This window comes from Xyrauchen texanus, chromosome 4 (assembly GCF_025860055.1).
Source record: "Xyrauchen texanus isolate HMW12.3.18 chromosome 4, RBS_HiC_50CHRs, whole genome shotgun sequence".
NCBI classification, from domain to species: domain Eukaryota; kingdom Metazoa; phylum Chordata; class Actinopteri; order Cypriniformes; family Catostomidae; genus Xyrauchen; species Xyrauchen texanus.
In genome coordinates, this window is record NC_068279.1 from 15,817,161 (window position 1) to 15,840,624 (window position 23,464).

A 23,464-nucleotide genomic window follows, 5' to 3' on the forward strand; every position below is an offset into this window, starting at 1 on the left:
TATCTAAGATGCTCCTTGTGACAGCACTGGTCCTTATCATAGTTTGGTATTGATGAAGGGGTACTTGAGCCTTAAATTTGTGGGAGTACCTAAAATGAAAAAGTACTGGAATAGAGCAAAGAAAAAAGTGACATAAAACACAATGTGATAAAACAAATGCAAATGTAGAGTAGACACAATATTCTCTCTGGTCAAGTTGTATTTTTTTGTAATCCTTGTACATGCTTTGGCAGTACACTGTACACATTGTCATGCCAATAAAGCACATTTCAACTAAATTGAATAAGTGTATCACTGTAGTTAGTGCAGTGGAACATCCATCAATTACAATCATGAAGAAAATTCCATGTATCAACAGACTATTGAACAATGAGATTCCTGAGCCAAGTGAGTGTCAAATTTATGACTGTAACTCTAACTATATAAATTAGACATGATTCTTCTTTCATGTATAAAACCTCTCTCTCTCTCTCTCTCTCTCTCTCTCTCTCTCTCTCTCTCTCTCTCTCTCTCTCTCTCTCTCTCTCTCTCTCTCTCTCTCATATATATATATATATATATATATATATATATATATATATAAACATAAAAATAAATCTCTCTCTCTCTCTCTCTGTTTCTGGTTAGAGAATATGCCTTAATTATAAATTAATTGTATCATTAGGAGTAAGTTGCTGCTGGCGGCTGCATTGAGCCTGTCAAGGTTAATTACTTTAATGTGTTTATTTTGTGTCAGCCTCTGCTGTGAGCTGTCACACATGTGCGGATACTGTCCTCAAACACAAAGAGGAATGCCTGGACACCAGTAAAACTAATATATTATATAGACTCATTACAAGCAAAGTAAGATATTTCAAGCCTTTATTTGATATAATTTTGATGATTATGGCTTACAGCTTATGAAAACCCCAAATTCAGAATCTCAGAAAATTAGAATATTACATGAAATCAATAAAAAAAAAGGATTTTAAATACAGAAATGTCGGCCCTCTGAAAAGTATAATCATGCATATGTACTCAGTACTTGGTTTGGGCCCCTTTTGCATTAATTACTGCCTCAATGCGGCGTGGCATGGATGCTATCAGCCTGTGGCACTGCTGAGGTGTTATGGAAGACCAAGATGCTTCAATAGCGGCCTTCAGCTCTTCTGCATTGTTTGGTCTCATGTCTCTCATCTTTCTCTTGGCAATGCCCCATAGATTCTCTATGGGGTTCAGGTCAGGTGAGTTTGCTGGCCAATCAAGCACAGTAATACCATGGTCATTGAACCAGGTTTTGGTACTTTTGGCAGTGTGGGCAGGTGCCAAATCCTGCTGGAAAATGAAGTCAGCATCTCCATAAAGCTTGTCTGCTGAAGTAAGCATGAAGTGCTCTAAAATGTCCCGGTAGACGGCTGCGTTGACTCTGGACTTAATAAAGCACAGTGGACCAACACCAGCCGATGACATGGCTCCCCAAACCAACACAGACTGTGGAAACTTCACACTGGACTTCAAGCATCTTGGATTGTGTGCCTCTCCATTCTTCCTCCAGACTCTGGGACCTTGGTTTCCAAATGAGATGCAAAATTTGCTCTCATCAGAAAAGAGGACTTTGGACCACTGAGCAACAGACCAGTTCTTTTTTTCTTTAGCCCAGGTAAGACGTTTGACATTTGAAGCCCATGTCCAGGACCCGTCTGTGTGTGGTGGCTCTTGATGCAGTAACTCCAGCCTCAGTCCACTCCTTGTGAAGCTCCCCACACATTTGAATGGCCTTTTCCTGACAATCCTCTCCAGGCTACGGTCATCCCTGCTGCTTGTGCACCTTTTTCTTCCACACTTTTCCCTTCCACTTAACTTTCTATTAATGTGCTTTGATACAGCACTTTGAGAACATCCAACTTCTTTTGCAATTACCTTTTGAGGCTTTCCCTCCTTGTGGAGGGTGTCAATGATGGTTTTCTGCACAACTGTCAGGTCAGCAGTCTTCCCCATGATTGTGAATTCAACTGAACCAGACTGAGAGACCATTTAAAGGCTCAGGAACCCTTTGCAGGTGTTTAGCTGATTAGAGTGTGACACATTGAGCCTACAATACTGAACCTTTTCACAATATTCTAATTTTCTGAGATTCTGAATTTGGGGTTTTCATAAGCTGTAAGCCATAATCATCAAAATTATATCAAATAAAGGCTTGAAATATCTTACTTTGCTTGTAATGAGTCTATATAATATATTAGTTTCACCTTTTAAGTTGAATTACTGAAATTAATGAACTTTTGCACGATATTCTAATTTTTCGAGTTTCACCTGTATGTCTCCTCACATAAACAAATATAATTTTGTTTTAAATCATATCCATGTGGAAATCTTGAAATGTTGAAAGAATGGTTGTCTTATAAGACTTCTGGTCAACAAGCGAGAAAAGCCGAATGAATAAGTACAACAAGAGAGGACAACATGACCAATTACTAATTTAGACTCCACAGGGACAGTTCCCCTGGACCAACCTGGGGTTAAGTGCCTTGCCCATTCACATTTATGCATTTGGCAGATGCTTTTATCCAAGTTACAGTGCATTAATTGGGCCATATTAAAGGATAAACTGTTAACTTCAACTTCTGGATGGATTGCCATATGAAAATGTTGTGGGCCAAATTCAGCCCACTGGCTGATGTAAGCAAACATTGAACACACATTATATGCACAGGTTTAGAAATTAAGGAGCTGCACATACTTTACCTCATTTATCTGCATAGTATGATAGATTAGGCCCTGATCCCTCGGTCTTTCTTACACACAAATTTCCCAATTTTGACTTATATGATGTATTGAGAGTTCAGCATTGAAGAGCTGATGTTAGAGAGATGGAGTGAGTCATGGACAGATTTAATTTATGTCAGTTCTGATCTGCATAGTAACTCATCTGCTGACATTTCTCTCTCGTCTCCATGCTCTCTCTCTCTCTCTCTCTCTCTCTCTCTCTCTCTCTCTCTCTCTCTGTCTGTTTTTAGTGGTGCTGTTGAGAACAGAGCTGGCCTCATTTATCAGACTGTCAATCCAGACCTCTATTCCACACCAATGCTCTGACACACTGACTAATGATGGCTTGCTCTAAAGACACCTTGTTCTCAGCAACACACACACAGACAGACACACACACACACACACACACACACACACACACACACACTACACTATTTTACTACATCACAGTGACAGACTAACAAATGATGTCTCAAAGAAAAGACACCTTGCTCACAGGACACCAGGAACCAGGAAAATGCTGCCTTCGGAGGCTGTACACGGAGGCAGGATGAAAAATGAAAATAATGTGATTTTTCCTTAAGAGTACCATTCTTTCAAAACAGCTGTCAGTTAAACCATTAACTGATTAGTTAGCAAGGCAACTGCCTCTGTCCGGATGCGGACAGTGTCGATTTCATTGTGAGAGGCTCACAGGTGTTGGATGACGACGCCATCTAGTGTCCGACTTTAATATAACAGCTTGTGAGTTCAGAATTGGTCCTGAATCAAAACATTTCAATGCAGGGGAGCTGTAAGGATTTTAGCCAGCCTGAAAACTTTGCACTCTGTGCCCCTATTACAATTTATTTTAATTAAAAGTTATCATTAATAATACATGTGAACATGATCATGATTGCACATTCAATAAGCAACACTTAAAAATCAATTTAGCATGCAGAGAGGAGGCGGCTTGTCATGCAGCGCCATAGGCTCTGGCCATCAGGGACGATGTGAGCCTACAGGCCTTGGACGGGAGCTTCGGGCACCCATGCCAGGTGGCTGCGCTTCGTGGGCATAGGTGTGACTTATCCACTGGGGGCATCTGGCCGCTCCGCCATTGAGGGTAGTGAGAGCGGGGGAGCCAATAGATCAGGACCGGGCAGTGAAAGGTGCCTCCCACAAACTCTTGCACTTCCGGGAAGAAAGGCACTGGGGCGTGGCTGTGTGCCTGGGAAAGCATGTCCATCATCTTAGCGTCTGCCTGTGACTGGGCGACCACACCCGAGAGGGGAAGTACCAAATAAGAGGTTGAACTCACCCTGGGACGAGCCGGTGCACTCATCCAAGTGCCTAACTGGAGCAAACGAGCATGCCGGGGAATGGGAGGTCCGTGAGCATTCTCATTGTGGTCCCCAAATCCCCCCCAGTAGGACCGAGGCAGGGAGCCGCTGGGGTGGCTTGCTTTCTTACGAAAGCGAGCCGCGACCGCAACGTTGCCATGGTCATGGCCTCGCAATGAGGACATGACGCATACATAAAAGATGTCTCGGCATGGGCAGCACCTAGGCACGAAATACTGTGGTCGTGGCCATCGGAAATCAAGAGATATCGACCGCAACCAGGAATAACACACAATCGGAAGGGCATCTTTAGAAAGACGCATCATATACTCTTTTGTGAGGGAAAACACTCTTTTAGAATATACTCTGGTGATCTGCTGAAGCGCCCAGGGAGGATCTCTGCAGTGCACCCATGCAGAGAGGGGAGAATGCCACTGTAATGCGCCATAAGGATCCAGCAGATTTGAGGGATGGCAATCACTTGCTCCGCTAGAACCATCGACAATTCAGCTCCGAAGAGAAAATCTGAATGAGCGGTATGCACGACCCCCTACTTTATACCCGTATGTCCAGGGGAGGGGCATGCAAATACCACTCACCAATTCCCGTTGGCCTTTTATCAAAGATCAGAGGTGTCTCGGGCTCTCAAGGGTGATCCTTAGTGTCACTACATCGACACAACGTCGAGTGAGTGACAGATAGGGAACCCTCACAGCCTTGTTGTCATTCCCATTCAAAATCAAAGATGGCGCTAGCGTGAATAAGGTCTGCATCATGTCTGGACATACAGTCTATCACTCATGTTTATTTATTGTCAGTCTGTAACGTGGTGCTACTGTGATGCTGTAAATCTGCTAAATGTTGAATGTTTGCACCAAGATTCTGTCTGTCCTGCAAAGGAAAAATGACAATAAACCTGACTTTGACTTGGACTTTGATGTGGCAGTAGAGTGTATATAAGGTTGTGACTTGTAAGTTTATAACTTGTTGCTGTTGTTAAAAAACATTTAATCCAAGTCCACTGTGCTTATATGTATGTTTTTGTGTGGTTAGTTTTGTAGATTCTGTATGAGACATTTCATATTTTACCACAAACATGGAAATACCCATATTTCTGTTATACAGGTTTTTTTAGACTCACCCAAAAGTGTACACTTCATTTTCAATGTGTCTTAATGTCTTCAGAATTTAATAAAAGATGTATAAACTATTTTAAAATGTAAATTACTTATACAATTATCATTAGAGTTATTTTACCTTGAATAAATACGTTTATTTATTTATTTATTTATGAAGAATTAGCATCTAGATTCAACCTGGATCTTTTTTTTTTTTGTTTTGTTTTTTGACCTACATATGTATTTAAGAGGGGTGAAGTTACATATGTGGTTTTGGGCTAAGTCATCTTTCAGTATCTGAAGGCAAACAAAAACAAAATTTTCCCCATTTAAGAGCATTAGAATAACTTTAGAATATTAGAATAAGAACAATAGAATGATTTAATACAGGTGAAAACCTGATAGTTTGGCCCATAATTCAAAGAGGTCCAGGCTTTAAACTCCTTGATTTCACTTATTTTTATTTGTAAGAATTACCACAGGTTTGACCATGGATGGTTCATCATTATTGAATAGGTCAATAATAACTATGAATAACTATGGTTTCTATAAAACAAACAATAGCCTTTTGTTTTGAAAAAAAAACCAAACAAAAAACAATAGCCTATGTAACTGAATGCTAACTGACAGATATTTAAGTTAATATGCTTTTTTTTTTTAAAATAATAATAAAATGGAGAAATTCTTTGCCATTTCAAATTATACCTTAACTACTACAGCCAAAGCAGTGTGATACATGTAAAGACATGTTTTTTTGTTTTTTTTATCAACGTTTATATGACATTCTATAACATAAAAAATATATGAACACCTAATGTGAGAATTAGGCTACTAGTCATTTGACTGAATGTCCTATTACTCCTAACAGCTACATACAACTTGGTCATCAAAATTTATGAAACCAACATATTTTTCAAATAAACAACATCAAAACAACTGTGCAACTCAAGTATTCACCATTAATACTTCTTTACAATGTTTTTTTAAACTAAATAAATTCTGTTTACTTGCATGAACTGCAGAATGTTGATGTGCGAATGCTGCAAGTTTCATCATCAAATGGCTGCAGTTTAAACTGTGGACAATTTCCTTTTTCGAGCCCTATGTAGAATATGTGTGCTTGAAATTTTGCTCTTGCCACACCCCCTTTAAACAGTAGTTCCTTTTGCCATAGTTTATTTGTTATGTTTATTACATCAATCATGTCTGTTTTGTACTGGAATGTCCGTGTGTGTGTGTTTGTAAAAAGTTGCAGTTCCAGTGGGAAAAAAAAAGAGAGACTATGGGAAAGAGGCTTAATGTAAGTGGGAACAAAAAGATATATGTGTGTATTTTGATAGTCATAAAAGGCAAAAAGTTTGGTATTTAAAAAATTATGATTTAAATCTCCCAGGGCGAATGCAATTGGAGGGTTGATAAACCATTTCATTTGACATTATAGAAAAGGAGAGAATTTGACTGAAGAACAATATATATATTATATATATATATATATATATATATATATATATATATATATATATATATATTTATATATAAAACACTCAAAAAGACTGGTAACTGTTTTGAAGGGTTATTATTAAGTGTTTTTACACATGGAATACAGTAAGTGGAACAACATTAGATGGAAGCATATAATAGGGGGTGTCTCAATAAAACAGTAAACCTCTCAAACTTTTTACAAAAAAAAAAAAAAAGATCAAAAGCAGTGACATTAAATAACTAATGCTGATAAATTTGCATGACAAGAAAAAAAATAAAGATGGTTGCTCATCATTTTTGACTTGATCAGTTGGTTTTTTGATCATGACTCTGTTTAGGGGCCAAGAGAGAAAAGAGAAAGAAAATAAATATAGAATGACATCAGTGTCCAGGTTAAGTAATTTAGACATGTGAGTAATTCGACAGCATGTGGGTGAAATCCTAGAGAGTATATCACAATTCTTCCCCTTTTCATATAAAACCAACACTGACATTACAATCACTGTTTCAAAACAGCAAGGTGGGAGCATGCATTGTCTCACTTTTTTCATCATTGTTTTTGGCTTGTAAAATCAACAGTGACTCATGAGGGTAAAGTATGAATGAAGGACACATTTAAATGGCATCATAGTAACTAATTTACACCTTGGAGTTTATGTTAACAAGAGATTGTAACAAGAACAGAGCTCAGAATGTCCATGCAACATTATTACATTACAGATGTTGAACAAACCCTGAATTTACAAAATCTAAAGAAATAATTCACAACCTCATTTTACACAGAATTACAAAAATCTTTACAAAGATGCTACAGCACTGCCTATAACTTTAATTAGCCACGGTGCCGTCACATCCTCAACTGATCGAAGCAAACATGATTTTGTAAAAACATTAAACAAAAAGTTTTAAAAATAGAACTAAACAATTATGTATTCCATGTTACAAAATTAATGTTCTAACATTTAAATTGAACAAAAAGCAAGCATTTCTTCTGCACCTCTGTGTTAATAGAATTGGTTAAACGCTTCAGTAATTGCGTCCAAAACTTTCTATACTTTTACAAGATCCTGAAACCTCATGTACACGTCAAGGCCACAGAGAAATCCTTATATATGCAGAATACCATATCACTAGATGTTAGGAGATAAAATATTGTATATTTGATTAACACAATTCTTGAAACCTCTCTTGTAAACAAAATGTAAGCAGAGTTGTACAGAAAAAGAAAAAAAATCTTTTGGGGGAAAAAAGGTTTAAAGAAAAAAATCTCCATACAAAGAGTGCAGTTTGTTAGGCTTCATATTTTCAACACAATTTGAGGTGCGAGCTAAGTTCAGCCTGCAGAACACATTGAAAAGACATTCCATTTGTTTTACAATTAAAGTCCCCAAAATGTATTACTTTAAAAAAAAAAGAAATTGACAAAAAAAAAATAAAAAATATGTCTTGGGGCCTAAAAAAAAACAATATAAAGACAGGATTCCTTCCAGGTTAATGGTCTGAGTATAATATACAATGGGCTGAATGCAGCCCTTTCAACAACCCCTGAACTGGTTTAATGGTGAGTCCCACTTGGCAGATGCCACACTGAAGCAGGGTTTAATGATTGGACTGAAGGATTAGATCGCAACGTTTACTTATTTATATCCCTGCTGATTCCAGGCCTGCCCGTAGACTCCATAGGGCATCTGCCAGCCATTGGCCATATACTGGCCCATTTGTTGACCGTTGCCATATGACTGGCCCCACTGTCCGTAAGACTGTGCTGGATAGGTAGGTTTATTCTGCTGTAGACAGGAAAGGGACAGGAAAAATGGTAAAACAACAAGTTTACAGACATCACTGCAAAGGATACTGAAGAGTAGAAAGCATAACAAAAAGGAACAAAAGCACACATGCACACTCACGCGGCCGAAAGTTTGTACTAATGTACAGATTTTGCTGTTTTGGAAGGAAATTGATACTTTAATTCATCAGTGGCATTCAAAAGATCAGAATTATAGTCAGGACATTACTGATGTAAAAAAAACAGCACCATCACTATTTGAAAAAAGTAATTTTTTATCAAATCTAGACAGGTCCCATTTCCAGCAGCATCACTCCAACAACTTATCCTTGAATAATCATGCTAAATTGCTAATATTGTACTAGAAAATCACTTATTAAATAAAACTTATTAAACTATTTGGTTCATTAAATGAAGCTTAACATTGCCTTTGAGTTTGTTTTTGAGTTACCACAAATAGACTGGCATGTTTTAAGGTCAATATTAGGTCAAAAATGGCAACAACAAAAAAAAAGAAACAGCTTTCTCTAGAAACTCGTCATTCAATCATTATTTTGAGGAATGAAGGATATACAATGCTTGAAATGGACAAAAACTGCAGATTTCATACAAAGATGTACACCACAGTCTTCAAAGACAAAGGACAAGTGGCTCTAACAAGGACAGAAAGAGATGTGGAAGGCCAGATGTACAACTAAACAAGAGGATAAGTACATCAGAGTCTCTAGTTTGCGAAAAAGAAGCATCACATGTCCTCAGCTTCATTGAATTCTACCTGCTCAACACCAGTTTCATGTACAACAGTAAAGAGTCTTATGGGAAGAACTGAAAAGCCACTTTTGAAACAGAAAAACAAAAAGAAAAGATTAGATTGGGCAAAGAAACATTGGACAACAGATAATTGGAAAAGAGTGTTTTGAATCTTAACCCCATTGAGCTTTTGTGCGATCAGTTAGACTAAGGTGTGTGAGAAGTGCCCGACAAGACAGCCACATCGATGGCAAGTACTACAGGAAGCGTGGGGTGAAATGTCACCTGAGTATCTGGACAAACTGACAGCTAGAATGCCAAGGATCTGCAAAGCTGTCATTGCTGCACATGGAGGATTTATTTTGATGAGAACACTTTGAAGTAGTTTAAGAAGTTCAGAGTTTTTATTTTTTTTATTGTAATTTTTCACATTATTAATGTCCTGACTATACATTGTGATCAGTTGAATGCCACTTTGGTGAATAAATTACCAATTTCTTTTCATAGGAGTAAAATCTGTACATTATTCCAAACCTTTGGCTGCCAGTGTGTGTTTGTGTCCACGATGGAGGATGGTACGTTAACTCTATACTCTGCTTGAAAGCTTCACTTTATTTAGTTGACCAGCTACTGGAATGTTTGCTTCTAAAACAACCAGGCCAATTTAACTGTTACACTTGTGTAAAATCACCATGCAACAACTGCTTTAAGCAGCACAATGAGCTAGTAGCTAACAGCTAGCATTCGTGTTATTGTTTATGGCCAGTTATGTTTGTAGCGTTTAAGATGTCACAGCAGTAGAGGCGGCGCAACTATGACGATCAGCCTATAATCCCATCCACGTTTAGGCGGCACTAAACTGCAGTGGAAAAGCAAGCTCAGAAAACTTAAGCGTGTAGAGTGGAATCGAACCGTAACATGCAGTGGAAAAGTGCCATTAGTGCATGTAAACTTCTGACCCACTGGAATTGTGATTTAGTAAATTAAAAGTAAAACAATCTGTAGGCAAGCAATTGCTGGAAAAATGACTTGGTGTCATGCACAAAATAGATATCCTAATCGACCTGCCAAAACTATAGTTTGCCAATATGAAATCTGTGGAGTGGTTAAAAAAGTTTTACTGACTTCAACTGTACATATTTTATGATATTTACATCGCAAAGCCTTTAAAATAATCATTAAATTAAGTGCATCAGCGGCCAGAAACCTTTATGACATGAAGTGCTATTTAAAAATGTCCCTTTTTTATCACTATACCACACCCCTCCAAAAAAAAAACTAGACAGACAAACAGAAAGTCACCCTGTCCATGCAGAACACCTTTTTTTTATAAGGTTACTGATAGGCCTATACTTGGAGTCCTCATCTCATTTTTAACATGAGTTAACTAACAAGTTAGTGATTGATTTTATACATACAATTTAATTTCATTCAGACTTTATTTCTGTAGGAGTAAAACACTGTAATCAGGAAAAAATGACTATGTGCCTTTAATTATGTTGATTTGACAGCTGCCGTCAGTGTAGCCTTTGGTAGCTTGATAATCTCATTGATAACTATATATTTAGACATAGGCCTATAGATTCAAAACAATAGCCTATACTTAAAGCAAAAAGCAACTAATAATACATGAAATTCTAGGCTGAGATCCACACAATGCAAAAAATGCAAAGCAGACGCGTTTACTTACACAATCCTCTACTGCAGCGCTGCTTAATCCGCTATGCTTTGCGTTAAGAGTGGCCCGTAATTTAACGATGTTCGCTGTTCTTTTCTGTTCATAACTAAATAAAACGGGATGCTCAATATGAGGAAGGATTACTGCAAGAGGAAGATTTGGCATGCAGGTTGAGGGGACTTCAGAATGTGGATGGACTAAAATACATACTCCTCTCTCACCAGGGACATGCGAGCGCAAGGATAAAATGTGAGTGTGAGGTGATTGTCTGTGTTCCGTGACTACTACTGGGTCCTTGAATAACATAATGTGTGAGTAAGGGCAGCCAGTGAAGTTTCTGGTGCCCACTTAGCGAGTTGGTGCCCTATGCAGACTGTGTAATATGCGTATAGGGAGCGGTGGTACTATCTCTTGCTTGTGTGCAAATGATTATTACGAGTGCCTGGTGGTGGATCAAACAGTAATCAAAGAAAGAGCGAGAACCATTTACATGCACGCATTCCACGAGACTGTACGCGTCCAAACAAACATATATGAGCATAGACGCCTTTTTGTCATCTGTTCTTAATATAATAAAGGGAGTTTAAGCGCGTGTCTGTGTCTACAGGCAAATTATTTGTAATATTAATTTGATAATAATAATACTAATAGCCTAATAATCATTTAATACATGGGATAATGAGCCAAATATCGTCTTGACATGGTCAAAGGCATCAGCTAATGGTGATCACTCTGACAATCGTCAATTTGTGAGTTGTGCGTGGATGCCGCGGTGGATGGCGTGAAACCACCAGATGCTCTATATCTCTGCGGTAACATGCTCAACAAGCCACTGGTTGGGTGAGCGGGTTGAAGGTCTCAGACGCGGAGGCAGCTGAGATTCGTCCTCCGCCACCCGGATTGAGGCGTCACTACGCCACCACGAGGACTTACAGCACATTGGTAATTGGCCATTCCAAATTGGGAGAAAAGAACTTTGAAGGACCAAAAGGCAGTATAAAAGTAATCCATAAGACTCCAGTAGTTAAATCCATATCTTCTTTAGCGATATGATAGGTGTGGCTGAGAAACAGATCGATATTAAAGTCATTTTTTGACTGTAAATCTACACTTTGTCATTCTGGAGTGGAAGTGACTTTCACATACAGCCACCTACAGTTTGGTGGAGAGTGGTAAATGATGACAATTACATTTTTTTTGAAGAACAATCCATTTAAGGCTGCACGATTGATTGAATTAAGAATGAAATCACAATGTGGCTTTGCACGATTACAAAACAGCAAAAGGCTGCGTGTTCTGAAACAATCTCGATCCATTCCGAGCTTCAGTCAGCAATAAATAATCGTGGGGTGCTTTCTAGTGCACATGTTGAGCAGTGCAGCAGTTTTAGATTATCTGTTTGTCAACCACACCCATCACATGCCACTGGAGTCATATGGATGCCTCTTCATGGACCTTCTGAGTTCTGGTCACCATTTACCTGCATTGTTTGGACCAACAGATCCGAAATATTATGAAAAAAAATAATAATCTTAATTTGTGATCTGCATACACATCTGGGATTGCATGAGGGTGAGTAAAGGATGAGAATGTTCATTTTTGGGTTCCTTCTCTTTAATGGAGTGTGTACACAAACTTTATTAAATCTAAAAATCTAGATAACCTCTGTTCCATAGCTATTATAAAAAAAGTGTAGATCAAGAAGTTGAGTACCTGGGGTATCTGCATCTGCTGCATGGATCTCATATCAGCTGTTTCTTTGCCCCAGTAGCACTTCACAGTGTGGCCCTCAATGCAGGTGCCATTCACAGACACTATAGCATGGGCAGCACCCTCATGCGAGTCAAACCTGTAAAAAGCAACAAGGAAGCAACATGCAAAATTTTTATGTGCCCACAACATAGATTACCGGTTTCAGGCTCAAGTATGGTTGCAGGTCAATGACAAAGTGTAACTTACCTCACAAACGAGTAGCCCTTCTCTGGGAAAACCCTGATCTCCATTATTTGCCCAAATGGAGAGAATGTCTGTCTCATCAGCTGATCTATAGCAGAAAAGGAAAAAAAAAATAAAAATCAAACAATTACAATTTGTATATACTCCACCAGTCACACTTGGACACACTTGACCAAATCTGTTTCTCATGAGCTTTAAAAAAAAAAAAACCCTCTTTGATCAAGGCTTCTGCTTCAATGCTTGAATTTCATTTAGTTGATAAATATAAGGAAAGCCTACACATTAAGGTCTTTATAATACTAAATGAATATATATATTTTGGACTGGACCAAAAACAAAAAACACCGCAAACAAGTGCCCAATGTACATAGGAGCCTCCGTTTCCTCTAAGCTGAGCAGTTGCGTACTTCCGTCTCTTTTTTTCAACATCTGAAACAACTTCCACACAGATGGCAGACTCAAGTGTGTGGGAACATTTCCTGAATCAGAGCTATATGCATGCTCAGTGTTTCAACAGGTGTCCATATGAATATGCATTTTGTATTGAGCTGAAGCTTTGATTGAAATCTTGTGTGAAAACAAGGTGTAAATACATATTTAGTAGTGATGTCCAGCTCATGAACAAATCGTTCTTTTGAACCAGTTCTTTTTGGTGAACGAGTTGAATCAGTTTACCAAACTGAATCTTTTGTAACGGTTCATGTCTCGAGTCATCACCGATCCACAAATTACTCATTCTTAACCTGTCTTTCGAATGTGCCTGACACTCCGACTCGAAATGAGCCAATAACCGGAAGTAATATGATCCCAGAACTGGTGGTGATATCTGCTTTTCCCCAACTCTTCTTTGCAATGAACTTCGCAAACTACAGAAAGCACAGCAGTTCTCGTGTCAACAGTACATTGAGTCAATCACAGCAGTTTGCGAGTCAACAGTACACTGAACTGAGAATCACCTCTTTCATACATAATACTGTGAACTGCTGATGAGCATGCCACTTGAGCGGTGCAAGTTGAATGCGCCAATACTGGCAAAATGAACCACTTTAAAACGGGGTAAATACCTCATTCAAACGCATACTATTTATACAGGATACATGAATATCCACAACATTTTTGGAACAACTTCCATCTGCACAACAAAACGAATGAACATGAGAACTTAAATTAAATGATACAAAATAATCGTTTTGATATGATACATTTGCATCATGTAACATGCGTTGTGAATATGCGGTTTCTATAAACACGCTACACACGATGTGTCCTTTCGTGGAAAATGAACAAGTCTCTAAAGCATGAATAATTCAGAAAACAGGCCAACTTAAAAAGAAAAATTGCAAATCCTTCCCTCTATACATTATTATTTCAGGAGCTCAGGTTTTTCCACAACAAGGACAGTAGGTCTATGTACATTTATACTGTATGCTTGATACATGTTTACATTAGAAAATGTCACATTATTTTCAAAATATATGATTTTATAAAAGTTTGGTCTGTAACAGTTTGACACTTTTGTCCATTTTGCACATCAAGTAAGAGATCATTTTTGTCGACTAAACTTATATAATTTTTGGCATAATAAAACAGACTAAAATTAATGAATAAGACATGACAAAATATTGACCATTTTAAAAGGACATTTTTATCAAAAGACAAACGAATTTAGCACCAAATCTGATCTGACAGCTCAAAATACAAATTTGTATAGGCTGAACAATGCTTATGTTCTTAAATCACTAAAAAAATCTTACATAGACATACTAGAGTGGTGGTGGCATAGTGGGCTAAAGCACAAAACTGTTAATCAGAAGGTCGCTGGTTCGATCCCACGGCCAACACCATTGTGTCCTTAAGCAAGGCACTTAATACCAGGTTGCTCCAGGGGAATTGTCCCTGTAATAAGTGCACTGAAAGTCGCTTTTGATAAAAGCATCTGCCAAATGCATAAATGTAAATGCAAAGAATCTTTAAATAAAATGTAATAATCAGCATCATCAGCTTTATTGAATGTGTTTGAACATGTATTCTACGAAGTATTAGCATTATATATAGTTACGTCATTACATGAGGTAAATTAACTGATGAATCTTTTTTTTTTTTAACTGGTTCATTGAAAGAACCGGTTCGAGGAAAAGAATCGGACTTCCTATCACTAACACAGAGTTGTGAAACAACACAAACCGTATTTTTCACAGGGTGCGAGCTCTATTGGTGAATGTGGAAATGCAGTTGTGTGACAAACGGTTAAATGTGCTTCATGTTGAATGCCCGTCCTGAGAGTTAATGCCATAAACAGTTGCTTAATTCTTATATGAACAAAAGATAGAACATTGATTGGAACTCCAATTTTGTTAAAAAAAAGCATGAGTTATTTTTAAAAACCTTGTGCAGAGCTGTAATCTAGGCAAAGGGTGGCGACTCTGAAGAAGCTAAAATACAAGATAGTTTTGATTAGTAACATTTTTGGTCACTACATATTCACATACTTTGTCATTTCATAGTTTATAACTTTATTATCCTAAAATGTGCAAAAGAGTAATGATAGAGTAGGTGTGTCCAAACTTTTGACTGGTGAATGAGTGCAATTAATTAAAATACAAAAAACAATTATGAATCTATCAATTGCATGTGTTCTTGCTCTGGATGACTAAAGTTAACTCATTTAATGACAGCATTCATTCATCCCATCCTATATAAACTAAACTTCAGAGACATTTGAACAAACCTGAAAGGCCAGAAGCAATTCCACCACAATACACAGTGCAGTTGCTGGGACTCGACTGGTTCAGAACCTCCTCAAAGGACAAGTGTTTGTTACTGGCTGCAGAGAGAAAAAGAACATTTAGTTAAGATATAAAGCATACATACATGATAATATAGTAACAAGGAGGGTTCTTTAGTCAATCAAAATTTCATGCAATGGTGTTTTGGTTTGTTTGAATTCTAAGGCAGATTTACTTTGTCCTGAGATCATAAAAACTTACATGAGAGTCTCTATTTTATTTTCCAAGGATGTGTGCAAGAAACTACACTATAAATCCAGCTGAACAAGTGCAGTATATAACAATTGTGATGATTCATAGAGAAGATTACAGCAGGAACAGAAAAATGAAGTAGAACTTGGCAAGTTGATAAGACTCACTCACCTTCATTGTTTGGTTTGGGTGCTGACGGCTTTCTTGTGGCCCAGTTTGTTCTGATCTGTCTGCCTCCCAGCCATTGGCCATTCATTTGCTGAATGGCACTCTCTGCATCCTACCATTGGCATACAGTAACTCTTAAAAACAATACCATCCCATTGCAACCAAAAATAACTTATGACACTTGACATATTCCATCAACAAGCAAATACCCACACATCTTACCCATTTATTAATGAAGGAGATAAAACCATATCCTTTAGATTTGCCTGTGGCCAAGTCCTTAACCACGCGGGCATCACTACACCAAACATGAACACATGAATTCAGTTACACTCCAAATGTTACATCAACAAAACAGTCCAGCGGCAATGATGTTTAAATGATCCCTGAATTACACAATATTTCCCTTACGAGATCTTTCCAAAAGGAGCAAATGCTGATCTGACATCATCCGTTGAGATTTCTGGGCTCAGGTCACCAACAAAGACATGGAAATGATCTACAATAACGTTTTGAGAAGGGGAAAAAGACATGAGCAAAATTGAAAGAACAATCCACGTGTAACAGTTAGAACACACAAGCACTAACTGAACGACACTGGAGGCATTCACACTGGCAATTTAGTCCGAACCAGAGGGTTTGTATGAAATTGGGTAACGTGAAAGCTGTTTTGCGGACCGGGAAACCGAACCAGAGACTAACTGTAGGAGGTGGTCTGAGCTTGGGTTGCAGTGAAACTATGGCGAGTTCATGCGAGTGAAAAAGCAACCTGTACTTGGCTCCGCACTTGTCCAGGAAGTAAAAAGACTTGCGTGTATTTTTGACAATTTAAGCATAATGACATAATTAGTTGGCCAGAAACAAACACACACACATACACCATGAATGACAGGAATGTTGTGGAACACAGAAGAGGTAAGGTGCCTTTTAAAAATGTGCATGGGTGAGCGCGCAACCAGCTGTGTCATCAAAAAAAAACATTTGTGAGCATCCAATCTAGTCCCCTCCTCTTGGACATGCCCAATTGCTGAATTACGGCATGCAACACACAGAGGCGCAAGTGTTGTTCACTCTCCAAATTAATAAAAACATGCAAATAAAATTGACCCACGTTGTGTTTTACATCATGTGGGTTATGATGGAAGTTGATGCTGGATAAAAACTGGGGTTCAACAGAATCATGCCAGCCTAATACCAGACCAATTCTGGGAACAATCACGCTGGGATTCAGACCGCAGTAAAAGTGCCCAGTGTGAAAACCATCTCAAAGTCACACCAGAATAATTTGCTTTATTTATGTCACTTACTGCTTGTGTCTTTCTTCTGACTGCTTGGCATTGAGGCCCAATTAACTTTCATATCCTGAAAGAGAGAGAGAGAGAGAGAGAGAGAGAGAGAGAGAGAGAGAGAGAGAGAGAGAGAGAGAGAGAACAGTGTAAGATTTGTTTTGTGGCTTAACACCATGCCAGCTTCTATGACTACTTTCATGGCGAAAAAAAGTTAAAACACAAAAGTTATGGGCAGAGTAAGACGCATAATATGGTGAGTCCAATCGCAGAAGCAATAATCTGAACCAAAAAAACAAAACAACTAACAAATCCGCCAATAACTCAAAATGAAAATAAAGGGACTTTGAACACAAAATAGATTCTGTAAATATTTTCTAAAGAAAAAAAGTCTAAATAGCAAGAGACTTACAACAGAGTGACATTATCAACTTGTATTACTCCTCAAATGGTCCTTCATTACCTGTTGAGGATAAAATATTTGCACTGAAAATATATTTGCCAAGAATTTTCTAAAGTTGAAGGCCTGGTACAGGTGTAAATAATGATCTAGCCTTATATTAAAATGGAGGTACAAAAGGGGAAGTCGAAAAAAAATAGAAAATGTGCCACATTCTCACGTGCTTTGTGACGTTTGGAACAGGACAGCGAAATGAGGCATTCTAATGGGCAAATAGAGTTCTGGTATCCCCACATTTTCTAGGATGATGCATTTTCTCAGCAAATTAAAACTTTCCAGTAAGGCATAATGTTTGTGTAGTTGTATGTTGCAATCGGTAAACATTTTGTGAAAGAGCTTTAGCCTAATTTGAGACTGACAATTACTTTTTTCTGTTGAAAATAAACTGAACTTTAGTTTTTGGAAGCAATGATATGAAAAAAAATAACAAACAAAAATTTGTATTACATAATTACTTGGCTTGATCCAAGCTGACTTTCAAGGGAATAGTTTACCCAAAAATGAATATTCTGTCATCATTTACTCACCATCATGTTGTTTCAAACCCTTATTACCTTTTTCTTCCATGCAAGCCAAATATATAAAATACAGTGCTGTGGAAATGTATTTGCCCCATCCTAATTTCTTCTGTTTTGGTGTACATCTCATACTAAATTGTTAAAATTTAAATACAATATCAATCTGAGTAAACACAAAATACAATTTTTAAATGATAATGTTATTTATTGAAACAAACAAAAGTTATCCAATACCAACTGGGTCTGTGTGAAAAAGCATTTGCCCCTTAGTAACTAAATCCCCAAATCTATGAAACTGCATTCATAATGGGGTTCAGCTGGAAAAGACACACCCAGGTCTGATAATTGCCAATCAAATCAAAACCTAAATATAATGTTTTCAGCAGCATGAAGTTGGCTAAAAGTTCTCACCTAGTAGCACACTATGCCAAGGTCAAAAGAAATACCAGAAATGATGAGGAAAAGGTGATGAAATACTTCAGACTAGGAAGGTTTACAAAGCTATTTGAAAGGCTCTGGGACTCCAAAGAACCACAGTGGGACCAATTATCTCCTAACGGAAAAAAATATTCAAAGTAGTTAGCCTTCCCAGAAGTGGACAACATTCCAAAATTCCTCCAAGAGCACAACGACTTATCCTGCAAGCCCCAAAAAAGCCAAGGACAACATCCAAGGGACTGCAGGACTCTCTCGCATTAATAAAGTTCACGGTTCATGACTCCACTATCAGAATGCCATCTGTGGAAGAGTGACGAGGCGAAAACCACTGCCAACCCAGAAGAACACTAAGGCTTGTCTGAATTTTGCCAAAACACACCTTAATGATCTTCAAACCTTTAGGAAGAATGTTCTGTGGAATGATGAGTCGAAAGCAGAACTGTTGGGAAGACAGGGAACCAAAAGATCATCATATCTATGATCAAGCATGGTGGTGGTAGGGGGATACCTTGCTGCTTCAGGGCGACTTGCAGTAATTGAGGGAAACATGAATTCTGCTCTCAACCAGAAAATCCAAAAGGAGAACATCCGGTCATCAGTCCATGAGTTGAAGCTCAAGCACAACTGGATTATGCAGCAAGACAGATATAAAGCATAGGAGTAAGTCCACCTCTGAATGGCTCAAAAGAAACTAAATTAAAGTTTTGGAGTGGCCTAGTCAAAGTCCTGACTTTATCCCGATTGAGATGCTGTGGGAGAATCTTAAGCTGACAGTTCATGCTCGAAAACCCTCCAGTGTGGATGAACTAAAGCAGTTCTGCAAAGAAGAGTGGGCCAGAATTCCACCACAGCATTGTGAAAGACTGACCTCCAGTTATCGAACGTTTCTGGTTGCAGTTGTTGGCACAACCAGCTATTAAACTTAAGGGGGCAGTTAGTTTTTCACATGGGTGGTGTGTTAGATAACTTTTTTGCTTCAATAAAAATATTAATATATTTGAAAACTGTATTGTATTTACTCCGGTTGCTTTGTTTTTGTTATATCTCGTTTGAAGTAGGGATGCACCGAAATGAAAATTCTGGGCCGAAACCGAAAATCCAGGATGCACTTGGCCGAAAACCGAAACATGTACACTTTAAGTGAAAATGATAGTGCAAAACAACAGTGCAAAACAGCAGTAATTGAACTAAATCCAACCTCAACTGTAAACGACAGATGTATCCTCAAGTGAAGAACAAGTGTAATGTAATTGCTATTCACATCATATTGGACCGCTTTCTATTTAACTACAAGTGACCGGTTTCTCTTCAAGAACAAAAGTTGCTAAACGTTCTGACAGTCTCTCCTGTCAGAAAGCTCATCAAGAACATGAGATGCTGCACTGAACAGTCTCTCACTCTCTGTGCTGCTGCTTGGGCAGATAAATACCTGTGCGCAATCCGCGCAAGCAAAGGAAAGCGGTGTTTGTTTATGCGCCCGTAGTCAAGGGGATTGTCGCTTCTGGCGTAGTTCAGATAAATACGTCTCAAGTTGTGGCGTAGCTGCGCTAGTTGTGACATTTTCCTGTAGAATCTCTTGCTGTATTCTGTATATATATATATATCTTGAAAATTCTGCTGAATAAATACTGCAGATCGCAAAATTGATGTCCTTATCAGAAACTTTGAAGAATTTCCACACCGCTGACATGATCTGCCTTTGTTTGGTAGCGCTGTGATAAGGGCTACATCGATCCAGATTGAAATCTGAGCACTGAGGGGCGGGGAGGCATATATTTTCGGCCTTTTTTCTCTTTCGGCCAAAAACCGAAAGTGCCATTTTCGGCCGAAAATTTTCGGCGGCCGAAATTTCGGTGCATCCCTAGTTTGAAGATCTAAAACAATTTGTATGAAAAAAATAAGAAATTAGGATGGGGCAAATAAATTTCCACAGCACTGGATGTATGTGTATATATTAACACAGCATTTTCTCATAAAACAAGGAAATACACTGACCAGGGGCTGTCAAGCTACAAAAAGACAAATAAAAATAATTAATGACATGCCATGGTTGAGTATGCAGAATCAAAAATGAGATTTTAAAACTTTGGCAGATGGCACGATTTTCAGTGAATAATAGCTTAAATTGTAATCCATTACTCAGACAAAGCAATCATAAGGGTTCAGAAGACTTAATATAACACGCAACTCATATGGACTACTTTTATGGAGCTTGTTTTGTCCTTTTTAGAGATTGAAAGCCCCTGGTCACAAAATGCTTTTATTGTGTGAAAAGAGCTGCATAAACTTTCTTAAGAACCTTTCCTTTAGATTTCCACAGAAGCAAGAAAAACGGCATATAAACGATGATATAATATAATTTTTGGGTGAACTATTAATTGAATGGCAATAACAAAAAAGTCAATCCTTGATTGTCTTGTAAATCAAAAGGTTGATGTGATGAAATGAAAAAAAGGATTTTATGGACAGGCTCAAAGATCCTTACCTGGAAATACACTAACTGTGCTAACACACATTCTCTGTGTTTTGTTTTAATAGATGTATTTAGGGACAGTAGCTTTATTTCAATCCATGACTGGTCCACTCTTGTAGGTTTATTTGAGAGAGTCTTACCTTCCCCAAGATCTTCCTGCCATTCATGGCAGCCAGAGCTGCAGCAGCGTGTCTGTTCTCATAGAACTCCACAAAGCAGTACGGGTCGTTTCCAGCCGTCTGCAAAAGACAAAAACGTGCACACACTGATCTCCTTCACTTTAAAATCGCTGGAGGTTTAAAGCGCTTTTTAAACTCACATCAATTATCATTTTACAGCTCTTGCAGGGACCGATCTGGGAGAACACTTGCAGAATGAGGGCCTCCGTCACGTCCCTGGAGAGGTTCCCGACATACCTAAAACCACAAGAGAGCAGAGGAAACTGAGGATTACGGTTATTGCGTTGCGTTTCCCCTCAATCTCTCGCGCCAGCAGCAGCACAATCCACTGGGTTTCATTTTTGCCACGTTTTCAGCGCACGGTAACAAACAGCTAACAAGACCCCAAGAGCTCGTCTGTAACAGTAAGCGCACATTGAAAACATGCAGTCAGCCTGGTGTGAACTCTTACAACGGAGTAAAGTCCAATTAAAGGCCCCGAGGAAGACAACATTTAAAAGCTCTTTTGTAGCAGTTAGCACTCTGGTAAACGGAAAACCACCGCTACAAACGGAACTTGGGTGTTAGAAAAAAACTCTTATGTACTATAATTACTATTACTACGGGCAGACAAGTTTATAAACGTGGATATAACTGTAAAAATAAAAACAGGATTCAGGCAAACACAATATTCTTCTCCGCCAGATGGACTAATTTCGCTGCCCCAGTTTCGCGTTTGACTAGCCGGCTTGTGCTGCAGGGACTGAGAGCATGCACGCCCACGTCACATTTAATAAATAACACTAACGTCAATAAACGGATTCACACTCTTGATCTGATTTTGTTAAGTTTGGCGTGTTGAGCGTGCGAGCTAAACGCCACTTTAACAAACGTGTTGAAAAACGAGATGGGTTTCGCTGAGCGGCCGACAAAACTACAGCGGTACTTACAATGTCTTGGGCTGGTCCTCGTCCATCATCATCGTGCTGGTGGGTAAATGTCGAAAATGCTATGTTTTCTAAGGTTCGAGAAGTCTAAGCCTCTAAGATTTTTTACTTGATAGTTAACGCGAATTTACTGGAATAACTTCCTCTGACGTTACCCACGAAACGTCATCACGTGACGTTGCAAGCGTACTTCTTCAACTGCTTATGCTTATTTGGACACGGATAGAAAGTGCTGTCCCCTACTGGGGCAGACCATGTACTGACAGTGGGTGTGTGCCATTCCGAAGTTATCAGCCCTATGCCTTCGAAGACTTTACCATCCTGTCGGAGAGCTTTGAAAGCCTAAAAGGTGCGGGGCTAAAAAATAAGGGTCATTCGGTACTCCCTTTTTAGTCATTTTTTTATTTGAAGCGATCTAACAGCTTGACTATCATGAATGTTCTCCCTTCGGAGGGTTATATATGCCGTTGGAACGCATTACTATCTTTGCATCTTTTAATGATTGAATATACTAAATACGCTTTCTCCCAGCAAACAAGTTTTGGTTCCCATAACGTTCTGTATAGGTTATCATTAGGTTGTTTCAAAAACCTCACTGCAACGTTCTGGGAAGGTTATTTTTTGGGTTATCCAAAACAATAAATAACCTACAGGGGACGTTCCTAGAACGTTCTTATTTGGTTTTCAAAATAATAATCAAACGGGAACTAGCAGGGAACGTTAGGGGAACGTTATGTGTTTGCTGGGCTGTAGCACACGTATATCACGACAAGCAAAAGACATATACAGTTTTTTGCTTAAATAACTTCTTTGAAGTTGCTTCTTGTACACGGTTAATATTTAGTAAATAGAACAAGTATACAATTGTTCTATTTACATGTGCCATTGTAATTTATTGATCAGCACTGATTCTAATGTGGGTTCAGCCACACAATACCGTTACGATTAAATATTCACAAAAATATGTACGTCATAAATGCACAATACAAGTCTTTTTTTATACATCAGAGACTAGATTATCTCTTTGGTCTGCTAATGTTGTGGTTCAGTGTTTTGTGGCACCAAGACAACCAGTAAATAAAAGTAAACCATCTAATTGCAATTTAGGAACATCTGAAGGATATTTATGCACAAATGGATCGGTCCAATCAAACGTATGTAGGCACCGGTTGAGAGGCGTGTTCAGGATCAGGTTTCT

At 38.4% G+C, this 23,464-nt stretch overlaps 1 protein-coding gene across 1 annotated transcript; it reads right to left on the reverse strand.

Annotated features, from left to right (window-relative positions):
* Nucleotides 1–6,745: 6,745 nt before the first annotated feature.
* On the reverse strand, nucleotides 6,746–22,449 carry LOC127634847 (cytotoxic granule associated RNA binding protein TIA1-like). Its single transcript, XM_052114566.1, has 11 exons — nucleotides 22,270–22,449; nucleotides 21,481–21,577; nucleotides 21,302–21,400; nucleotides 17,294–17,348; nucleotides 16,398–16,485; nucleotides 16,209–16,284; nucleotides 15,990–16,098; nucleotides 15,569–15,664; nucleotides 12,844–12,928; nucleotides 12,598–12,733; nucleotides 6,746–8,457 (listed from the first exon to the last, which is right to left on the reverse strand). Exons 1-11 carry the CDS (start codon nucleotides 22,299–22,301, stop codon nucleotides 8,308–8,310), a joined length of 1,023 nt encoding a protein of 340 aa, XP_051970526.1. The 5' UTR covers nucleotides 22,302–22,449; the 3' UTR covers nucleotides 6,746–8,307.
* Between the last annotated feature and the right edge of the window lie 1,015 nt (nucleotides 22,450–23,464).

Coding starts and splice junctions, on each gene's coding strand:
- LOC127634847 (XM_052114566.1), bottom strand. CDS start 22,301: ATGATGATGGACGAGGACCAGCCCAAGACATT. Junction 16,486..17,293: donor TCAGAAGAAAGACACAAGCA/GTAAGTGACATA, acceptor ACGTTATTGTAG/ATCATTTCCATGTCTTTGTT. Junction 16,099..16,208: donor TCTCCTTCATTAATAAATGG/GTAAGATGTGTG, acceptor TGCCAATGGTAG/GATGCAGAGAGTGCCATTCA.